Genomic DNA, 23,610 nt, shown 5'->3' with positions numbered 1-23,610 from the left:
TCCAACCACTGTATGTTCGAACAGCGCAATTTATTCGCTTCATACGGTCTGGTATGAACGCACAGTAAGATTTTCAGGAGAGATCTTGAGATAAATGTCACAAATTGAGATCAAAAGCCAATCTTACCACTTGCATTTGTTTCTATTTTATTTCTCCAATGTAAATTTAGAAGAACATCTCAGACTTGATACTTAAAGCCACAACATGTAGGATGTTCACCACTAGAAGTCGCTATTTCACAATAACAATCGCGAAGGTTAATGACATAATATGGACGTATGGAGAATTTCGTCAAGAACAACGTGTATATAGTCGCACAAACCTGATCAGCATCGGCTTACAGAGCAGTGTGCCAATAAAGGATTATTTCCAACGTACTAACAACATACCGATCGAGGTATCGAGGACGTTGGGATCTCCTTGGATTGTTATCGGCTCCGGAAGGCGGCATAGATGGCGTAGGGACAGGAAACAGAAGCGAGGATGTCGATGCGGCCTGGTAGCGAGGCTAAAGAAGCATCCACGTTACAAACGTAAGATCTATCGTCAACAAAATGGATGACCTAGAACTGCAGATTGAAACTAGCAACTTTGTCTGGAACTGCTGTGTGATGATTCTGACCGAAACCTGGCTCCATCCAGCTATTCCCGATTTATCTGGATTTAACTTTCGGGATAACATTATAAGGGGTAAGTCGGGATAAGTACACAACTGCATTAAATTTATCACACTGTGCAAGTGGTTTTTGAATATTTTACAAAAAATGTACACATTGTGGCTTTAAATGAAACAACTAAGAACTCTATCAAATCTCATGAGCTATGAAAGAGCAAACTATGAGTAATACCAGATCAAACCCCTTTAAAGACCTTTCATACAGACTTTAAATGAAATTTCAATCCAATGCAACTCCAAACATACTTTATCCATCAAAAAAATTAACATTTCACTTCCGTTCGTTCACTTCAAAAATCAACTCACATCTAAAACATAAATTGTCTCTCACCTGTACACTAGTGTGTCGTCTATGGTGCTGTTGTACTGGATCTGATACATTCTGATGCCAGGAATGTGACGTTCCGATGGCCAGTGGATCACAGCCGAATTGGAAGTTAGATCCTCAACCATGACCCTTTTGTTCTGGGACTTTGTGTCATTGTTGCCAGATTTGGTGGAGGTTGTGATGTCAGAGAGGCCCGGGTCCGCCTCCTTCATGTGTCCCGTGTTATTCACGAACAGCGGTAACGGAATCATGGTGACCTCCACGGCGGCCGTCGCGATCCCGGCTGCATTAGATGCAACGCAGTTAAAAGCCCCGCTGTCCTTCAGGGTGGTTATCAGGATGTCCAGAGTGCCATTTTCATACAGAATTGTACGAGAATTATTGTGTACCAGTTTGCCATCCGGAAAGCGCCAGTGTATTGCGGGTTCAGGGTCGCCCATCGCTTTACACTTCAATGTGATCCCCTGACCTTCCATGACGTAGGATTTGGTCACCTGGTGTTTGGTGATCAGAGGGGGCTCACATATGAACTCCTCCTCCTGGATAGACCAGAAGTATTTATCCATCAGATGTTCCGGAGAAGCGCATGTCTCCAGATCGTCTTCCCTGGTCAAGCGACGCAACCAGAGCAGCTCACAGTTACAGTGAAGAGGGTTGCCGCCGAAGCTCACGGTCAGCTTGGATGAACTGGACATCTTTGGGTCGGACAGCACCTGGGCATGCTGGAAGAGAGTATCGGGAGGCAACTTCTGCAAGCGGTTTGATGTCATATCCAACCGTACTAACTTGGTGAGTAGCGTAAAGGTCCCTGCTCCGATGTGATCGATTAGATTGTGATCCAGGGTTAATGTGTTTATATTTGTCATCCTGGCTATAGCCTCCCATGGCAATGTCCTCAGGTTGTTGTAGGACAAATCTAAGTCCTCTATGGTGGAAACAAACTCGTCGAAAGAGGACACTTCCACCATGTGAATCTGATTATTGCCCAGTATAAGGTGTCTGAGGTTGATCAAACCCTTCAGCTGATCGCTGTAAATGACCGTCAGGCGGTTTCCGTCCATGTGCAACGCCCTCAAAGATTTAAGTCCCACAAAAGCGTGCGGAGCGATCTGGCTGATGGTGTTGCGTGACAACGTAAGATGCACCAGACTCGTCATGTTCATAAAGTCTTTCCTCCGGACGGCCGTGATGAAATTGTCGGTCAGGCGAAGCTCTACGGTCTTGCGGTCGATGGTCGGCGGCACGAACAGAAGCCCAGTCTTAGCACACAGTAGGGTGAGTGTGGGTGAGATGGTCTGACAGATGCATCGACCCGGGCAATGCTGAGCCTTCACCAGCGCACCAAACACCAACACACAAATCACAAGCCTCTCCATGATACATCAGCTTCCAGATCCTGCAAAAACAAAACAGAGACACATCAGACCTCAGGCTTCAAACAGTTGTGATGTTTAGGGTCAACGTGAAAAGCAACAAATAACATTTCATAAGTTCTCACAGTTTGAAGAGAAACTGGAAATTCAACCAGGAAATATTTTACTGTGGCTGCATCTGAAACCGCCTACTTCAAATACTAAATAGTAGGCAAAAAGCATGGGCGAGGCAAGTATTATGTCCAAATTTATAGACTATTTTTTGAAAAACAGTAGGTGAAAAGTACCCGGATGACCTACTACTTCCGGGAAGTGTTCATTTGATGGACCATTTACTACTTCGTGAGCCCCTAGGAGAGGAGTTATCCAACGAAGAAGAAGATGAAGAGACTTAGTTTTATTCAAAAATGCCCGAAAGTGGTAATGTGTCTCTATTCAATTTCTAATACATACATTAAAGGCAGGGTGCATGATCTCTGAAAGCCAATGTTAACATTTGAAATCACCTAAACAAACACACCCTCCCCCAAAAGAACCTGGACCTTCTTTTGATAGACCCGCCCCACACATACGCAACCCAGGCAACGATGTCGGTTAGTAGACACACCCATTATTGCTGATTGGCTACAAGTGTGTTTTGCAGTCAGCCCAACTCCATTTCCAAAGTTTTATTCAAAAATCACGCACAATGCCTTTAAACAGCTGTCCTTTCAATTGAGCTTGTTTAACATCCTTTAAAGGTGCAGTGTTTTTAGCAACATCTAGTGGTGAGGTTGTGAATTGCAACAAACGGCTCAGTCAACCGTTCACCGAAACGCATAGAGAAGCTTCGATAGCCGCCACAGACAACTTAGTAAAGAAAGTTTGTCCATTAAGGGCTGTTGTAGAAACATGGTGGCACAAAATGGTGACTTCCATGTAAGGGGACCCGCGGTGTATGTAGTTAAAACTCATTCTAAGATAATAAAAACATAACGGTTCATTATGAAAGGTCTTTTTTCACCCCTAACAATATAGTTTTGTATATTATATTGCAAATCTCTCAAGAGACAGAACTTCTAAAAGTTGCACACTGCACCTTTAATGACTAACTTCTTTTTATAATGACATATATCACGTGATGTATCAACATGGCGGATGTAGTACGCCCGAATTCATTCAATCTATCCATATTTATACTTTATAGTACCTACTGTTTTAACGGTCGATGAGTAGATACTTCATCTAATTCAGTAGCTACCTACTATCAAAGTATGCAATTTCGGACGCAGCCTTATTTGAACTTTTATTCTCGCTGTAGTATTGTTGCCGCCATGTCGTGGAGACGCTGTAATTTGGTAGCTGATATTCCAAATATGGTAAGGGGCCAAGCTTAAGGTATTCGGCCAATCAGTGCACACCTTGCTTTTCAAAATGATGAGCTTTGTAAAAATCGAGTAACAATAATGTACGGTATGTGGAAAATAATGTGCATCACACCAAACACTCACAATGTTATTTACATGACCTCAAATGACCTTTTTAAGAGTGTACCAATTTATAAATAACGTCAACTGGGTAAACTTTGATTTTATGTTAACTTTGTGTGGTAAATGTCGCTGACCCCAAAAAGTCTTTCTATAACTAATTTAAAGTCTTCCTAACCTTTTATGTAAGTCAAGGAAAAAGAAAACCTCAAATTTGCGCCGCTCTCAGAAAATTAAAGCATATCCTTGACCTTGCTATGCTTTTAATTCCAATAAATACACACAATACAGACCGAGGTTTACACGGACACAGTCCTCTCTCCCTCTCATAACTCATAATCACGAGCCGTGGAATTTGAGTAATAGCTTTGTACACTCCGGACCCATTCTGAACTGCCGGAAAATTAGACAGTTGTATGAGCGTCCTAATTGGAATATAAATTGTGGCAATAAACCTGGAGTGACATGGGAGGAATAAAATGGCCTCTGATCCACATCCATCAGTTTTTGATGTGGTGTGATGGCCCGTGTTTGATGCGTCTGATATTCTCTCTCTTGATCCCCATTTAGCTGTATTGATTTCTGTGCTCACAGATTCAGCTCACACGCTAAAAGGCCGGGAGGAAAAAAAATATAAAATGCTGCTTGTGTCGAAAGCACAAAAGCCGAATCAAACCTTTAACCCTTCACCGGTGCTCTGCCTGAGGAAGACACGATCATCTCCTCCATAATCTCTTCATGTTTACTGAGGTGTCCAGTCAGACCGAATCTTACGCCTCATTTCCCAAACATAGCGATGTGTTTTTTTGCCTTTTCTGCACTTTCCTCCCTTTTGTTTCAAGACCCAAGCAGCTCGTGAGCAGTTCACAGATGTTTATATGAGTTTACACATCAAAATGTCAGATTTAATGATGCAGGGTATAATATAATATGATATATGATACATAAAAGATACTCATAAAATCCTCTTTCAAGTATCAAAAAGTTTACAAGCGTGTAAACAAGCAAACTAAACACTTGAATAGCTCAGATGCAAAACCCTCTAAGTGCGTCTGCCATGTTTACGTTCAATAATTTCACTTTAATGCCAATGAAAACGTTATAAGTCAGTCATTGAAATGCCTTATTTACACAAATGTTGCTTTAGTCATTTTATTGCTGTTTAAATCCAACCTGGTCTCATGGGAAATACGTACCTCTGCACACTTTTTTGCAGCGCCAAAAATATGTACCAATAGGCACGTATTGCTACAGTTTTGAAAAACAAACGTCCACTGGGGTCGCTAAAGAGAAGAACTCCATGTGACATTACATTAGGAGTTGCATTTCATTACATCGCGAGATTTAACAACGCATTGGTAAGTTAAGTGTCTTTAATTTGATATAAAGTTTATTACTCTATATAAATCAGGTTAAAAGTGTTCAATTCAATCGCTGTTTTATATCTGTCAGTTCTGCTTAGGCTTATTGTATCTCAAAATGATTTTAAATCAGCACATCGTAACTAAAACGATTAAATGCCATCCTCAGCTTTAACGTGACGCAGATTCGATCAGTTAATATTAGGATAAAGGTAACGCGATACGCGTCGATTTTACCATGCTTTACCACAGTACAAGTTTATTTCGGCTACTGCGTGGTAAAACCCGAATACGCGTCGAATTTACCATGCTTTACCACAGTAACAGTTTATTTCGGCTACTGCGTGGTAAAACTCGAATACGCGTCGAATTTACCATGCTTTACCACAGTAACAGTTTATTTCGGCTACTGCGTGGTAAAACCCGAATACGCGTCGAAATTACCATGCTTTACCACAGTAACAGTGTATTTCGGCTACTGCGTGGTAAAACCCTAATACGCGTCGAATTTACCATGCTTTACCACAGTAACAGTTTATTTCGGCTACTGCGTGGTAAAACCCGAATACGCGTCGAAATTACCATGCTTTACCACAGTAACAGTGTATTTCGGCTACTGCGTGGTAAAACCCTAATACGCGTCGAATTTACCATGCTTTACCACAGTAACAGTTTATTTCGGCTACTGCGTGGTAAAACTCGAATACGCGTCGAATTTACCATGCTTTACCACAGTAACAGTTTATTTCGGCTACTGCGTGGTAAAACCCGATACGCGTCTAGTTTACCATGCTTTACCACGGTAACAGTATACTCTCACCTCAGCCCCCCCCTCCCAGAATGTTTTAGATGTCTTCATATATAAAACACCTCCCATACGAAAATAACCCATGGTTTTATTGTGGTAAAAGTGTAGTAACCATGTTTTTTTGGTGTATTGATTACTATGAGCAAAACCATGGTTTTACTACAATAACCATGGTTAAACTATGGTTTTTGAAAACCATGGTAACTACAAAATAACCATGGTTTTGACAAACACCTGATTCCACTCATCAGTCTTGTTCCAGAATGTTTAAAACGTTCCTTAATTAACACACTTACAAGCTAATGAACTGAATCAGCCCTTACAAAATTTAACCATGGTTTTACTACAGTTAAAACCAAAAAAACATGGTTACTGTAGTAACTACAATAACCATGGTTTAATTATGGTTTTTGAAAACCATGGTAACTACAAAATAACCATGGTTTTGACAACCATGGTTTTCAAAAACCATAGTTAAACCATGGTTCTTGTAGTTACTACAGTAACCATGTTTTTTTTTAACTGTAGTAAAACCATGGTTAATTTTTGTAAGGGCTGATTCAGTTCATTAGCTTGTTAGTGTGTTAATTAAGGAACATTTTAAACATTCTGGAACAAGACTGATGAGTGGAATCAGGTGTTTCATATAAGGAGACATTTAAAACATTTTGGGAGGTGGACCTTGAGGACTGAAGTTGGGAACCACTGACCTAAAGGATTATTAGGAACACCTGTTCAATTTCTCATTTATGCAGTTATCTAATCAACCAATCACATGGCAGTTGCTTCAATGCATTTAGGGGTGTGGTCTAGTGTTGTGCCGATAGACGATAGTATCGTGTATCGACGATCGTCCGACATATCGCCAATGGCAGGCTTTCATGGCGATAGTCATGACGATAGTTGGCGAATGGTTGTTATTATCATCATCATCATAGTTTTGCATGCTTTTCCTCGCATGAGGGTTTGTGCTTCACTTTACGCGGAGAGCTTGTAGAGAGAGAGTTCCTTCTTGCACGCAGATGCACTTAATGCGCGCGTCTCGGACTCGTTCTAGCACCTAAATCCAGCGCGTGGATGAGCAGCTACGCTTCCCTCTGTCTCACATGCACGCGCTCTCGCATCTGTCCGAAGTCTAAACATAAACTGAAGTAGTAATCCTTATGTATTTGTGCAGTTTAATGCGTTTCATGCGAGCTGAGGCAAACTATTCCTTTTGTTTAAAATATAACCTGCTGCATATTGGCGCCACTCTCGCTTACGTGCAGAGAGCTGCGCTCTGTCTGAACTTGAAGTCAGATAGTAATCCTGTTTATGATATGCTTTTCAAGGAGTTTTAGCAATACATCCCTCGTGTTTAAAATATGATTGTGTTCCGCTGGACCAGTTAAAAAAAGGCAAAAAAAAGGTGTTTAAAAAGGCACCTCTGAGAGCACCACTGCTTGACACGTGTAACCTTCTGCAACAGCACTAAACAAATGCATTTAATTATTTTTATGTGCGCTGCTTGTGTCTGCGCAGGTGCATGTTTTTACAGTCATTAAGTAATCGTGTTAAAAATCAGGATTATGATTTTTCCCATAATTGAGCAGCCCTATCTCTGACATTTCCTTGCACTAGAGAGGTTGTTAGCGCGCAGAGGGTTAAAACCAGCGCATGTCCTGTTCTCGCTCTCTGGCACGCAAAGAGCGTCTGGGCTTTAATGACGCGCTCAGATTAATGCCATTAGTTTTAAGAAAGATGCATTCATGACGGTGTTGCTCTTGATCTTTTTTCCACCAATCAAGTCTTGTCATAAATGAACAAATAAATAAATGAGTAAACTACTGCCCCGCCCCCCGATACTATCGTGTATCGCCGATCTCACAGGCTGACGATAGGACGATCTCAAAATGGGGCATATCGCCCAACACTAGTGTGGTCCTGGTCAAGACAATCTCCTGAACTCCAAACTGAATGTCAGAATGGGAAAGAAAGGTGTGGTGTTTAATCAGACCCCGCGCGCACAAAAACCACGCGCGAGTGAGAGATACGAGCACGCGAACACTATTCGAGCGCGAAAAAGCAGAACACAATTGTGTAAAGCATCCTTGCGAGAGCGCACCTCCGCTCAGCGCGCACAAATGCAGTCACGCGAGCAAGGGCTTGGATGAGCTTTTGCTCGATTCTGACTCTCTCTATGCTCTCACAGCTGCACCACACACGCTCGCTCGATCAATATGACTTTTGGGTCTTTGGGGGCGGGACATTGACTGATGTCTTCGTGCCTATGATTGGTTGGTTGATTTAATCAGTGATTTGCATAATCTTCTGTTCTCAATTCGTATCCAGTCAATCTAGGTAGAGAAGACACGTTTTAATAGGACCCTTATGTCGGAGCCAACCCTATCTCACAGCGAATTCGTAATAATTCAAACGATTTAACCAAATGGCTAAATCGTATGAAATCATATGAGCTGGCTCGTACGAAATCGTACGATTAGTTCATCGCATTTAACACAGCCCTCTGTGTCGCAGGGATTTCGTGCTAATTAATACGAATATATTAAATCGTACTATACCATACGATTTTGTTCATCGCATTCAAGAAGCGTGACCCGTAGCCAGAAAAAAACCTCTGGGTGTGCATCTGAAAATCTGCGTGTGTCACAGGCAGGCAAGATAACCAGAAACGCTGGGGAATTCAGGTGCTGTAATCGACTCATCTCGTTATAGATCAAGATAATTTATGAAGATCTTTAAACGAAGGATTGGAATATCAGATAGTTGACATGGTAAGCAAGTTAGTTAATATTTTTAATTAAAAAAAAAGGAAAAAACGAAATAAAACGAATAGCATACATTATTGTTGTTGCGGTGTGTCACGTGACAATCATGACCCGTCGCCATGGACACAAGGGGTCAGATAAAATATTTGTAACTTGCGTGTGAAAGCTTTATTTTAAATATATATATATATTCTAAGTAAACAACAAAATTGAAACTATAAATAAATATTCTGCATCCATTTTAGGTGTGCCACTCTGGGTGGCTCTGGCACACTCGTGGCTACGCCCCGCCGTGACCCAAATCTCATTCGCACATCATCGCGAAATTTATCATCAATTTACAAATGTCATCACATCTCGGTGAGTATACCATAAAGTATAAATATGTATGTTTGATTTTAAATTCATTATATGTGTTAATCCAGATCGGCTTCTAAATGTTCTCTGAATTGTATTGGTCATCTATATTACATAATTTCTTTTTGTTCAAAATAAGTTCAACACAACACATAATCAAGCAGTGGGTGAAAAGCTAGTCACGTTATGTTAGTCACCATTAACATAACGTGACAGATCCTCGATCATTTTATTATATTCATATTTTTGGAATTAACTACCAATGTACTTCTACTGTGGTATTTTGTGTTCATAGTACACAAATCGTACCAGGTTTTTACCGCAGTTAGTCTACTTCTACTGTGGTATTTTGTAGTACAGTAACAGCAAACCTTATGCTTTTACCACAGTAGTTCAGCCTTTTTATACATAGTAAAAACAGTAACAACAACACCGTGCTTTTAATACATTTGTGGTACAATTCAGAAATCTTTAGACATTTAGATCTTTCTTTTTGGTCAGTTTTATTCTATTGGCGTTTTATTTATTTATTTTATTATAAAGTCTTATGATAGTGGGCGGATCTTGGGGTTTGTTGTAAATAGTTATATACATACAATGTTTAGTAAATAAAGAATAAAAAAAAATATCTCCCACTCACTCACTCACTCACTCTCCTACTCACTCACTCACTCACTCACTCACTCGCCAACTTACACACTGACACACACAAGGCACCTGGATCCAGAACACGCCAGTGTAGTGCTTGCTACAAAGAAATTGGTGCCTCCAAAACCTGCAAATACTATGATAACTATAAGATCACTATAAGCAGTAGGATCATGCTTCGTGTCAGTATACAGTATGTGATATTTTACCACTTTGCTTTAATCATAGATCAAGTACAGTACCAGATGGCTTGATGGGTTTGGGCTCACAGATGGGGAAGGAATGGAAAGGCTGTGGTCTTTCCTCCAAAGATTTTCCAGAGTCACAAAGGAGATGACTCCATCTCATCGCCTTGACCTACTGACTGATGCCCTTTTGCATTATGGACGGAGGAAATCAACTGACCTAGGTGTGTCTACTGCTGTATAACCTTTCAAAATTCTGTGCTGGTGGTTCACTGTTTATACATTTTATATTTTCTGGAGTGAAGTCAATCACACACAAAATGGTAAGCATACTATAAGTAGATTAAACTGTCTTTTCATCTTTTCAGAGGTGCAGCTCCTGCAAAGAGTAGACAAAGCAGAGAAAATATTGCTCAAGAAGATATCTCATCTGTCATCAGAGAGGCACCAGGTAAACAATGCACATAAGAAGCAGGTAACAATTAGTTGTAGATGGGAGAATATTACATTCCATTTATAAGTGCATTTTGCACAAGAGTATTTAGGATTGATGTGTGTCTTGTTTTCTGTTATTGTTGTTGTATAGTGTTGATTTCTGAAGGAGACATGGAGAGATGGAAAAAAGCTAGCCCAACAGAAACCAATAAGTAAGGAACTGAAGTTAAAGTCTTAAATACTGTAAGAATGTCATGAATACTATTAACAAAGAAACAGAAGTAACATGAAATTAATTACTTTATTACAGTGGTACTGTGGTAGTAATGTTGTCTTTTCTTCAGAGACTCTGTCTGTAGATGGAAAAGTGACTACATCATCAGACTGATTCAGTTCTACAAGTTCAAGTAAGAGTTTAATGTTTTTATGTAAGACTTTGGTAATTACAGACGTCTTTAAAGGAAAACACCTCCGTTTTTCAATATTTTACTATGTTCTTAGCTCAACTTAGATGAATTAATACATACTTATCTTTATTCAATGCATGCACTTTTAGTCTTTGTTAAGCACTTCGTGAATGTGTTGGCATTTAGCCTAGCCCCATTCATTCCTATGGCGCCACACAAAAGTTTTATTTTGTGCCACCATACTTACTCGTCTAAATACCTGAAAGTTTTTGGTGGCTTCTAAATTCATCCCTGTTTGGAGCCATATGAATGAATGGGGCTAGGCTAAACGCTAATACATTCACAAGGCACTGTACAAAGATTAACAGTGCGCGCATTGAAAAAATATAGTTATGTATTAATTCGTCTAAGTTGAGGTAAGAACATAGTAAAACAGGGCTATTCAAATCTTACACTGGAGTGCTGGAGCACTACAGAGTTTATGTACCATTAACCACCTGTGATTTTCTAGTGATCATGAAGACCTTGATTAGCTTGCTCAGGTGTGTTTGATCAGGGTTGGAGCTTAACTATGCAGTGCTCTGGCCCTCCAGGGTAAGATCTGAATAGCCCTGTAGTAAAATATTGAAAAACGGTGGTGTTTTCCTTTAAGTGCCTTGCTGATGTGCTTCAACGTGTGATTATAGTAATGGCATAGTTTTGAAGGAAACTGCCACCACAGTGGTTATAAATAAAAAATATTGCAGCATTATTGCAAATCGTCATGTGGTGTAATTAGTAATCTATTACCGCCAAGGCCTTACTTGTAACATATGTTTGGTCAGGTGTACCACGGTAATGCTTTCTGCTTGCTAGCTACTGAACTTTTGTGCTGTACTTTTTGTAATGTGTAGATATTAGAATTGAGGACTCTGCTGAACATTGAGAAAAAATACCGTATTGGGAGAAGATGGCAAGAGTCTGATTCAAACTTCCAGTCTACCCTTAAAGATGTGGACCGTGAGCTCAGAGTCCAACTTCAAGGCTAGAACTGAATCAAGGGAGAGAGAGCAGTCCTCCTCCACCTGAGAAGAATATATCCATGTATAGTGCTATAAGTGGATAAGTAGATACAATATGACATTAGGTTTGAACTTAAAAAGGACTATAATACAAACTAATACATTCATTTTTCTGCATGCTTGTTTCCTAGCTTTGCTTCAGATGGGCAGGGCATTGCCATTAGACTCTCCAAGCAGGTAGCCAGCTCCAGCAATAGACTGAGACAGGCAATAAAAGAATACAACAGCATTCAATGGTCACCGCAGATGAGCTTCTTACCTGCGACAATTGATTTTCAGGAATCATGTGATCCCTCTTGGCATGTCTACTTCTGCTTTGATGACACTGTAAGTATAATTACTTTACCCTAGTAACCACACAGCAGTCACTCTAGTAACCATCTGACAAACTAACTACCTGCAAATCATATTAGAAACCACCTGGTAACATAACATAGCATTTTGTTTTCTAGATTGAAGAAGATGATGTTTCGAGGAGGCGAGGGATTGATGCCTTACATATGAAGACTCATTCAACGCTTCCAACAGCTGGAAAGAAAACTACATCAAGCCATTGTGATGTTTCACCCACATGTATCAGACTTTGTTCCTGCAGACAACCCCCACTTGTGTCAGGCCCTCCCCATGCCAAGCATACAGACACTGGTATACAATGATAAGAGTGATAATGACAATGTGGATAAATATGATAACTACGGAGATCATTGTGTTTGGCTCGCCCGATGTTCTGGAAAATTCTTTTGGAAATTCTGGTATTTTATCTTCTTCGGTCAAATCAAGTGTAAAAAACTTAGGTGTATTTTTCGATAGTGCACTAAAATTTGATAGGCAAATAAATGCAGTTGTAAAAGCGAGTTTTTACCAATTAAGAATGCTGGCTAAAGTGAAGACCTTTCTTTCTTTTAAACACTTAGAAATTGCAACCCACGCTTTTATTTCGTCCAGAATTGATTATTGTAATGCGCTGTATGTGGGAATAAATAGCTCGTTAATAGCGAGATTACAAATGGTTCAAAATTCCGCTGCGCGGCTGTTAACCGGCGTTCGTAAATACGAACATATTTCTCCTGTGCTAATGTCTTTACATTGGCTTCGGGTACAGTGTAGAATTGATTTTAAAGTGCTTTTGCTAGTTTTTAAATCGTTAAATGGACTCGCTCCCCTCTACCTCTCGGATTTGTTGGGTGAATATCGTCCAGAAAGAACTCTTCGGTCTGCCAACCAGAATCTGTTAACTGTTCCAAAGTCCAAATTAAAATCTAGGGGTGACCGAGCTTTTGCCATAGCCGCACCTAAACTTTGGAACACTTTACCGCTTCATATAAGAATATCCCCAACATTACATATTTTTAAATCTAAGTTAAAAACATACTTTTTTACTAAGGCCTATGACTCGTGATGATATTTGTTGTCTGATGTTGATGTGGTTTGTATATTTGTGTTTTTTTTAATTAGTCATTATCTCATTGTACAGTTCATTGGTCAAGTGGAGTTGTTTTTAATCGTGCTTTATAAATAAATTGAGACTTGAGACTTGAACTAGCACTACAGATATTTTTTTTAATTTCTAGTCTGATATTGTATTCTGTAAAAAGAATGATGTAAATGTATAGTATATGTTGCAGCATATCATAGAAACCTTTATGGTGGTGTAATATAATGCTCGCCTTACTTGTGCAAACATGATGTTTTACTAGGTCTGATTTATTTTAAACCGTAGGTACTGTTTTTAAGCACACATAATCACACTAGTCTGTGTGAGGACAAAATTGTGTGTTTACCATTGTGATGTTACTTATTTACTGTAATGTACAAATGTGTGTAAGGTGTTTTGTTTTTGTGTGCTAAGTTGAAATGACAAAGTATTGAATCTTGAATCCTTTGAAACAAATACTGTAAAAGTTTGTAAAAAATAAAATGTTTTCCACAATGAGTTATAGTCATGATTTCAGCAATTGTCACAGCACACTTTAGAGGTGAATGAATAGTGATTAACTTAATAAATTACTTATACAATGATTTCACAGTCATAATCCACAAGACTGCCACATACAGTAGGTTCTTACATAACCATATTGGCTTGAAATTCTCCCGAACTAAGTTGATGTGGATTAATACTTTTTTCTTCCCATTATATTACATTTAGTATTATATAGTTCGTTGCTATGGTGGTTGCTTGGCTGCTATTATTGAAACCACGTTGGTTGCATGACGTGTTTTCTTTTTAAATGACATTCAACATTTTCCTACAGAAAACAAAAACTTGATAACTCAACAATATAATCATTTTGAACAATTTCTAATTCGATTTTGAGAAATGAGTTTTTTGGTAGCAGAAGGTTACAGAAGTGCATTGTGTTGAAGGCGGGGTTTGCGTGTTCTGCTGTTTCGGTGTTGTGGCTAGAAGGGATACAGCAACAGCAAAATCTCGCGGATGAGCGCTGTTATTATCCTAATCCTATCCCCAAAACCTAACCCTAAACCAAACATTTCACGCGATTTAAGACAAGTTGTATCACATCTAGACAGATCCGCTGTTTACATCCGAATTCTACCCCAAACTTAACCCTAAAGCGCGTAGCTGTATCCCATCTAGCAAAAAACACTGTTTCTGCTAAAATATCTTAAACAAACAACTTTTTTACATTTTCTTAACGTAGATCATCTAGATGCAGCATAATTAATAGTTTGTCTGAACTAGGTGTTTATATATTCAGTAGATATATGTTTTTACAGCCCTACTTTGCAAACCAGAAAAACTACAATTTTAGTGTTGATTTGTATCAAGCTGCATTGCACACATGTAGGGAATTGTAGTTTTTTAAAACATTTGTGTTTTTCTTATAATTGGAGGTTGTAAATAGTGAGTTGAGAGTACAAGGTGTTTAGGGGATTGTTAACACACTTATGCAATCAGATTTTAAATATTTAAATGTTAAATAGGTTTAAATAAATTTTAACCATATTTGATAGATAGAGTCCCAAGTTGTTGACTATATTGACATTATAACTGAGGTCAGCTCTCATTAAGAGTTTGTCCCATGTCTAAAGCCCCTTTTGTTGCCTAATTATAAGCATTCAAAAATGCACCAAGGTGATGTTTTAAAGGTCCGTATTTCAAAGCAGGAGCCATGTAGATTCTTTATACTGACATATGTTATTCTGCAGGTCAAGATCTTTCTAACGATGTATTTGGCTTAGCTCTATAACAAACTTTTCATGTTCTCATTTCAAGTACACAAGCCATCTCAGGTGTAGTTTCAGAGAGCACTTTGAAGGCTCAATAAGGTTACGGTTAGATAAAATAAAGCTGTTTGTTTGTTTCTGGCTGTGTAAACAGACCCCACACCTTGATGAATACCTGCTGGCCACACACACAAACTGTGCATTTCTGTTTGGGCTTCTATGCATATACTATCTATTTATGTCAATGCTGCTATGATAATTAAAACATACCATTAATAAATAAGATCATAGTCTGATGGGTAGTCGTCTCTGATTGTAGGCTAGTAGATTATTATTAGGCCTATTGGTTGTCAATACCCAGATTAGCAAACATTATACACAATGTTTGCTACATAATGTACATAATGTTTGCTCTCTTGCATCTTTTGTAGCCTATTTATTTTTGTTTAGATGTTTTCTTTTGAGCTCAACTAAAAATTGTAAACAGGCCTATTTAGTTTATCCATTAGAGTACCATTCCCCTCCTTCCAAACACTTTGAGAAACTGAATGCTTCAGCTATGTGTATAGTATAGGAAGCCTATGTATTGTTTCATGTTCCGTCTTTCTAAGCAGAAAGACAGGCCTGAGCAGTATGCAAACTATATCGTAAATGTATGTGGATCAGGTGTGTCCAGTCATAAAAATTCTGCACACATAAAAAGTACTAAAGTAATTTATAGTAAATACCAATACTATAGTAAAGTGTAGTATACAGTATATATTATTTAAAACTTTGTTAATGAATGGTACAGCATTCTGTAGAGTAATACATACACTTTAAAAACAGATGTGTTAAAACAACACAATCAGTTTTATTATTGGAACACCAAATTTTGTTACTTGTGTTGTCACTTTAATTTAAAACACAAAATGTGAAATTACTTAATCATTCCAAAAAATTCCTTACAACTGAGCATAGCCAGTTTTTTAACTCATGATGGGTTTCTGGTCTCAATTTTTTTTGTATTACTTTCAATTCATATATAAATATATATTTCTGTCATGATGGTTCTTTTCATAACATTAAATGTGGTAATAGAGATTTGCTTCAACTTCATCTGTGTGATGGAGGAAAATCACTTTGATAAAGCAGATACACATAACATCATTATCCCCATCATCCTTTATAGCAACCATTGTATTTAAAGTTGTTTAAATTGTACTGTTCAGTTGTATATCAAAGTTTTCACAAGTATCACTACTGCTCTGACATAAACCAACTTTTCAATATCCAATTTGCCAAATACCTCTCAGTGACAGCAAGACTGCAAAAAGAAGTGAAAGTTATGTAAACTATTTAATCATAACATGAAATCGAACTTTGACTCACTGTATTGAAAAGTATGGCGAGGTCTTTGCCAACACCCAACCTACCGAACCATTGATAAAATATGAAACAATAGGCTACTTATCATTTACAACCTGTGGACTAAATTCAGTACAATAGATATTAATTGGTCCCCACATGTCCCAGGTAAAGGGACCACACTTATGGTGCCAACAAATGACAACAATAAAGAGTGAATGAAAAATATGTTTTATTATAAGTGTAATCATTACAATACATTTGCATGAAAAAGATTAAATGGCACCTAATACATAAAAATTAAAAAAAATGTGTGTGTGTGTGTGTTTGTAGGGATGGGGTCATGAACAAAGTAAAAACAACTCAAAGTTAAAACATAAAACATCTTGTGTAACTAGCATGTTTCCTATCACTGATGCAGCGCTACAGGCTGTTTGCATGGTGTCTTTACACTGGCATTTAAGGCACATGTTTTTTTAAAACCACATGCAGTGTGTGACCATGATTGGCACACTGTGCACTGTGACCATGAACGCCACTTCTTTGAAGCATTTTTCTTCCTGTCATCGAAAAGGACGCGGCAGACACAGCACAAATGGCCTCCATCTATCAAAACAAATATATTTAAGTCAAGCCAGTTAGTTGAATTAATACTCAGGAGCATATTTTAAGTAACATTTCAAAGGCAGTTTATTCAATATTCTATTGCCAAATTAAAATGTGGGTATTGCTGACGCTCAATCATAAGATACAAGCAGGTCAACAAAGAAGAATTCCTGGGGCACATTTCAGAAAGCGGAAACAAGGAAAACTCTGGGTTTTCCATTTCAGAAATGTATGTAAATCAAACATGATTCAGAAGTGTAACTCAATTTTAAAAAATCTCACCAGCACTTTATTCTTCAGCTTTAGCATTACTAACTGTAATGCCATAACTCATACAGTCGTAGGTTGGCCTGTTCTAGCCATTCATAGGCTTGTACACAGGAACATCATCATTTTAAAAGCAATTGTTGGTGTGCTCACCTTCTATCTCTGTTTGTAATTTAAGACAATGTCCTGGACAACACCCTTTAAAATGTTTTTATACATTAGGTCCCAAATGTATGTACAGAACTTTGTTTATATATTCTGCACGTTCTGCCTGGAAACTGCCCGTTGAAAGACTTACAAAGTGAATCTAGTTTAATGCTGTTAGATCCTAAATGAAAGATTTGGAGGCTGATTTGTCACAATGTGTCACTGTGTAGTGGATTGTTTCCCTTTTTAAATGTTTTGGTCTATGGTTCTGTTCCAATATCTGTTCTTGTTAAAGTATTGTAATCTGTTGAAACTAACTGTTTTTATTCATGTTGCTGCCTCCAAACCAGGTCTACTTGGCCTGGTCTACTATAAGGAAGAGCTTATTATTCACAATGGGACATAAAAATCAGCACAATTTGAAAAGATACCTTAATCTGCAGTCATCACGATAGCTACAGTAGTGGCTGTTTCTGAGGACTTTTCTTCCAGCTCTGTAGAACATAAAACATAATAACAACTTTCTTAATACAACATTTGAATCTAAATTACAAATTCATAATGCAATGTGTCAACATTTATACTGTCAATAGTTAATTAGTAAATTGTAGGTCAAATACAGATACAGTACCATTCATTGTTTGCATCTAAATATCAACAGCCAATTCAAAGTGTAAAATTATCATTGCAAGATGTAAGCAACTTCCTGTTTCAGTTTGTAACGGTTTTCTTTATTTCACACATAAAGAAAACATCTTAAACATTTTTCTTTAACTTTTTGATTAAGTTTTATATGTCCTGTTGGTTGTATTTTATCCCAACGTTTATGCTGTGTTAAAAAACTGATACAGGACGTGCTTCTGGACCAGTGTTGTTTACATCTTGCAAAATGGTCTATAAAAGATGTTAAATGTCACCTTAATAAGTATTGTATATCTAAATTGTAATTTTCAAACAAGTGAGCTTTTCTCTTTGTGTCCAATGTCAATGGCAGACTTTTCAGAAGAGTAGTTTTAATTAAGCTTGAACTTAAGCAATACCATTCAAATTGTATTACAATGAAAAGAAATACCATTTTCACACATAGCCTCTAAAATTTCTGGGCAACATCTGCTGTGTCTGTTGATTTGAAGATGTTAAACTATCACACACAGATTTCATCTTTTGATTTGATTATTGTTTTAATAATGTGTATAGTGGTGAAATGTACAGTGTAATGACCACAATTACATATCTAGTAAACTATGCTTCTTAAGTTTAATATATTTAAAAGTTTAATATATTTATTTAAAGATAAAATAAAAACAACTCAGCGTACCTTCTGCGTCCATCGCCTCTGACATTCCTTCTGCTTTGTCAGTGGAGTTGCATTGTGCTGCATCTAATTAATGTATAGGGAAAAAAAGAAACACTTAGAAGCATAACAAATAACTGGTCTTTCTGCATCACACAGCAGTATAAATGAAGAAATATAATTTTATAGATAAAATTCAACTGTTGCCAAGGGCCATCACAATCACTATTCAAATTCAACTAAGCAGCTATAGGATATTCTGGAGAGGTGCCTTTTTAGAAAATGTGTCCACTGTAATGAGGAAACTGCAACTAAGAAATAGTGTTACATCCCTTACAAACTGTCATAGACACATACAGAATCTATAACCTGAATCTGTTTCAATTGAATTACATTTAATTTTTAAAGTGCCAATTCATAACAAAGTTCCTCACAGCACTTTTCAAACAGAGTAGGTCTAGACCATACTGTACTCTTTATATTATTAGGCTACAAACTCTCAGAAAAAAGGTACATGAAGATACAAAAGTTGACATTGGGGCACTACCTTTTCAAAAAGTACACTTTTGTACCTAAAAGGTATACATTGGTACCACCAAGCTACATGCTGGTACCTCATAGGTACATATCTGTACCTAAATGGTACATTTTAGGACCTTTTCAAAAGGTAGTGTACCAGTGACAAAAAAGTACAACTTTTATACCTTTTTTCTGAGAGTGCAATGGCAACTTCCTTTTAATATGCAGCAAACTCGAGCAGAACCATGGTTCAGAATGGGCAGCCATTTGCCTCGACTGGTTGGGGAGACATGGAGAAATATAGTGGCCCACAGTCTAAAAATATCTGGGTTATTTTTTTACGCATGTTGGGTAAATATTGGACAGAACACACTACTGGGTTAATATTGACCCAATGCTGGGTTGTTTTAACCCAACTGCTGGGTTATTATACCCCATGGTTGCATAACAACAATCCAGCATTTGTTCTATCCAATATTTACTTATTGTGGGTCAAAACTTAACCCACCCAGTGCTGCACTATACAAAGACTCAAATGTAGGCCCGTATTATTGTTTAGTTAACTTATTTTTTCCACTTTGCATAGAGCCAAGTGATCTGCCGAAACACAGGTGGAGAAACAAAACCACTGTTAATCTCACTTACTGATTTCAAATGAAAATGCCCTCCAACTGCTTCCTTCCATAATAGGATGGCTTTTTGAGGCTGTCCTGCAACTTTAACTGTCATGCCTTGATTTACCAGGGACTGGTAGGGGAGCCTTCCAGTACCTCCGGCATCCTCTGAAAGACACGGGCAAACACATGCATGTACATTTTACACATTGTAACACAGTCGGAAAATTGTGACTCTCCCATCCTGTTAATAGCCAGTGTACCGGCTGTAAACAGTCATTTTGGTAATGTGTCATAATCGTATGGTTGATGGACACAAATAAGTTATTGATTTGATAATAATGCCATGGATACATTAAGGTATATTAGGTTATCAAGACTTAAAAAGTGTTTGAACATATGCTTACTATATTTTTGGTTAAACAGATCTTGCACTTTTCTCAGCAGTACATTGACCTCAACTCTGGTTCTCGGTGTTGCGGCTGAGAAGCTGGCTACAGATGTAACAACAGACAACAATCAATTTTATAAAACTATATTATTTATATTGGCACTATTACGGACCTGAGTCCATTTATGTGGATATACGGATATTTTATATAACCAATATTACCTTTGAAATGCAGTTCAAAGTTCACTGTGTCTGTTGAGTCCAGGAAATCGCTCGTTTGGTCTTCTTTTTCAGCTGAAAAAAAAATGGAAATAAACATGTTAAAATAAAATGCTAAAAGTGATTGAAAGTAAGGACTTGGAAATCTATGAACAGATAAAAATATACATTTATTAAAGCAACTTAAGTGTAAATAAAAAATTAACCAAATGAAGAAGGAAACTGAAATGTAATTAACATTACCAGTGGAGGATTGAACATTTGTAGAATTTCTTCAGCCTCCCTGGTAGCTGCTTCAAGTTCAGCATTGTCAGCTTTCATGTCAAGATGTTTTGAAATAGTTGCAGCTTCCTGGCATAACTGGTCAAAACCTGAAGATGCCATATTAAAGAAAAGAAAGAATGCAAAGAGAAATAGGCAAAGCAAATTGAAAGAGGGACAAACAGAGAGAGGGGGAGAGTGAGTGTGTGTGTGAGTGCGTAGGAGAGTAGGGCTATGCAAAAAAATCGTCTGTGATTCTCATGCGTGTTTCATCAGTAATGCCGGTTCCGTGATTAGAAGTAAAACGCCATCAGCTGCTTTCAGATGGAGCGGCATATATTACACAGACCCGTAGTTCAACGAGAAGCTAGGCAAAATCTGGTTCAAAATCAAAGAAAATCGACTCCGATAATCGATGCAATTTTGCCTATCTTCTCGGTGAACTACGGGTCTGTGTAATTAATGCCGCTCCATCTGAAAGCAGCTGATGGCGATTTACTTCTAATCACGAAACTGGCTTTACTGATGAAACACGCATGAGAATCGCAGACGATTTTTTTGCACATCCCTATAGGAGAGTGAGTGAGTGAGTTGGAGGGTGAGTGAGTGAGTGAGTGAGTGAGTGAGTGAGTGAGTGAGTGAGTGAGTGAGTAGGAGAGAGAGTGAGTGAGTGAGTGAGTGAGTGAGTGAGTGAGTGAGTAGGAGAGAGAGTGAGTGAGTGAGTGAGTGAGTGAGTGAGTGAGTGAGTGAGTAGGAAAGCTTTTGCAAGTGATGGCTCTTAAAAGAGCCGTTGGTTTAAATGTTGTGGAGCGTGTAGATGGAGGAGTATGAGATGTATGTGAAGAAACTGCAAGACAAAAAAAATTGTGAATTACAAATTTTGGCTATTTTTTAAATTCTTTATTTACTAAACATTGTATGTATATAACTATTTACAACTATTTACCCAAGATCCGCCCACTATCATAAGACTATATAATAAGATAAATAAATAAATAAAACGGCAAAAGAATAAAACTGACCAAAAAGAAAGATCCAAATGTCTAAAGATTTCTGAATTGTACATCAAATGTATTAAAAGCACGGTGTTGTTGTTACTGTTTTTTACCATGTATAAAAGGGCTGAACTACTGTGGTAAAAGCATAAGGTTTGCTGTTACTGTACTACAAAACACCACAGTAGAAGTAGACTAACTGCGGTAAAAACATGGTACGATTTGTGTACTATAAACACAAAATACCACAGTAGAAGTACATTGGTAGTTAATTCCAAAAATATGAATATAATAAAATGATCGAGGATCTGTCACGTTATGTTAATGGTGACTAACATAACGTGACTAGCTTTTCACCCACTGCTTGATTATGTGTTGTGTTGAACTTATTTTGAACAAAAAGAAAGAATGTAATATAGATGACCAATACAATTCAGAGAACATTTAGAAGCCGATCTGGATTAACACATATAATGAATTTAAAATCGAACAAACATACACTTTATGGTATACTCACCGAGATGTGATGACATTTGTAAATTGATGATAAATTTCGCGATGATGTGCGAATGAGATTTGGGTCACGGCAGGGCGTAGCCACGAGTGTGCCGGAGCCACCCAGAGTGGCACACCTAAAATGGATGCAGAATATTTATTTATAGTTTCAATTTTGTTGTTTACTTAGAATATATATATATATTTAAAATAAACCTTTCACACGCAAGTTACAAATATTTTATCTGACCCCTTGTGTCCATGGCGACGGGTCATGATTGTCACATGACACACCGCAACAACAATAATGTATGCTATTCGTTTTATTTCGTTTTTTCCTTTTTTTTAATTAAAAATATTAACTAACTTGCTTACCATGTCAACTATCTGATATTCCAATCCTTCGTTTAAAGATCTTCATAAATTATCTTGATCTATAACGAGATGAGTCGATTACAGCACCTGAATTCCCCAGCGTTTCTGGTTATCTTGCCTGCCTGTGACACACGCAGATTTTCAGATGCACACCCAGAGGTTTTTTTCTGGCTACGGGTCACGCTTCTTGAATGCGATGAACAAAATCGTATGGTATAGTACGATTTAATATATTCGTATTAATTAGCACAAAATCCCTGCGACACAGGGCTGTGTTAAATGCGATGAACTAATCGTACGATTTCGTACGAGCCAGCTCGTATGATTTTATACGATTTAGCCACTTGGTTAAATCGTTTGAATTATTACGAATTCGCTGAGATAGGGTTGGCTCCGACATAAGGGTCCTATTAAAACGTGTCTTCTCTACCTAGATTGACTGGATACGAATTGAGAACAGAAGATTATGCAAATCACTGATTAAATCAACCAACCAATCATAGGCACGAAGACATCAGTCAATGTCCCGCCCCCAAAGACCCAAAAGTCATATTGATCGAGCGAGCGTGTGTGGTGCAGCTGTGAGAGCATAGAGAGAGTCAGAATCGAGCAAAAGCTCATCCAAGCCCTTGCTCGCGTGACTGCATTTGTGCGCGCTGAGCGGAGGTGCGCTCTCGCAAGGATGCTTTACACAATTGTGTTCTGCTTTTTCGCGCTCGAATAGTGTTCGCGTGCTCGTATCTCTCACTCGCGCGTGTTTTTTGTGCGCGCTGGGTCTGATTAAACACCACACCTTTCTTTCCCATTCTGACATTCAGTTTGGAGTTCAGGAGATTGTCTTGACCAGGACCACACCCCTAAATGCATTGAAGCAACTGCCATGTGATTGGTTGATTAGATAACTGCATAAATGAGAAATTGAACAGGTGTTCCTAATAATCCTTTAGGTCAGTGGTTCCCAACTTCAGTCCTCAAGGTCCACCTCCCAAAATGTTTTAAATGTCTCCTTATATGAAACAC

General features: G+C 38.1%; 1 protein-coding gene and 1 long non-coding RNA gene across 3 annotated transcripts in view; one reads left to right on the top strand and one right to left on the bottom strand.

Moving 5' to 3' along the window:
- Positions 1-23,610, bottom strand: part of lrfn1 (leucine rich repeat and fibronectin type III domain containing 1) — an 84,538-nt gene that overhangs the window by 15,963 nt on the left and 44,965 nt on the right. The window contains exon 2 of the mRNA XM_065282005.2: positions 1,009-2,401. Coding sequence (XP_065138077.1) covers positions 1,009-2,381 — 1,373 coding nt within the window. The 5' untranslated portion in view covers positions 2,382-2,401. The remainder of the gene's footprint in view (positions 1-1,008; positions 2,402-23,610) is intronic.
- On the top strand, positions 21,248-21,573 carry LOC135771789 (uncharacterized). 2 transcript variants are annotated; one of them, XR_012337142.1, is made up of 2 exons: positions 21,248-21,391; positions 21,428-21,573. It is a non-coding gene; the product is annotated as an uncharacterized lncRNA (long non-coding RNA). The 2 variants fall into 2 exon arrangements; XR_012337143.1 differs by having other exon boundaries at positions 21,248-21,395.

This window comes from Paramisgurnus dabryanus, chromosome 8, assembly GCF_030506205.2.
Source record: "Paramisgurnus dabryanus chromosome 8, PD_genome_1.1, whole genome shotgun sequence".
Lineage (NCBI taxonomy): Eukaryota > Metazoa > Chordata > Actinopteri > Cypriniformes > Cobitidae > Paramisgurnus > Paramisgurnus dabryanus.
Note: the sequence above shows the minus strand (reverse complement) of the source record. Positions and strands in the feature narration are given on the sequence as shown.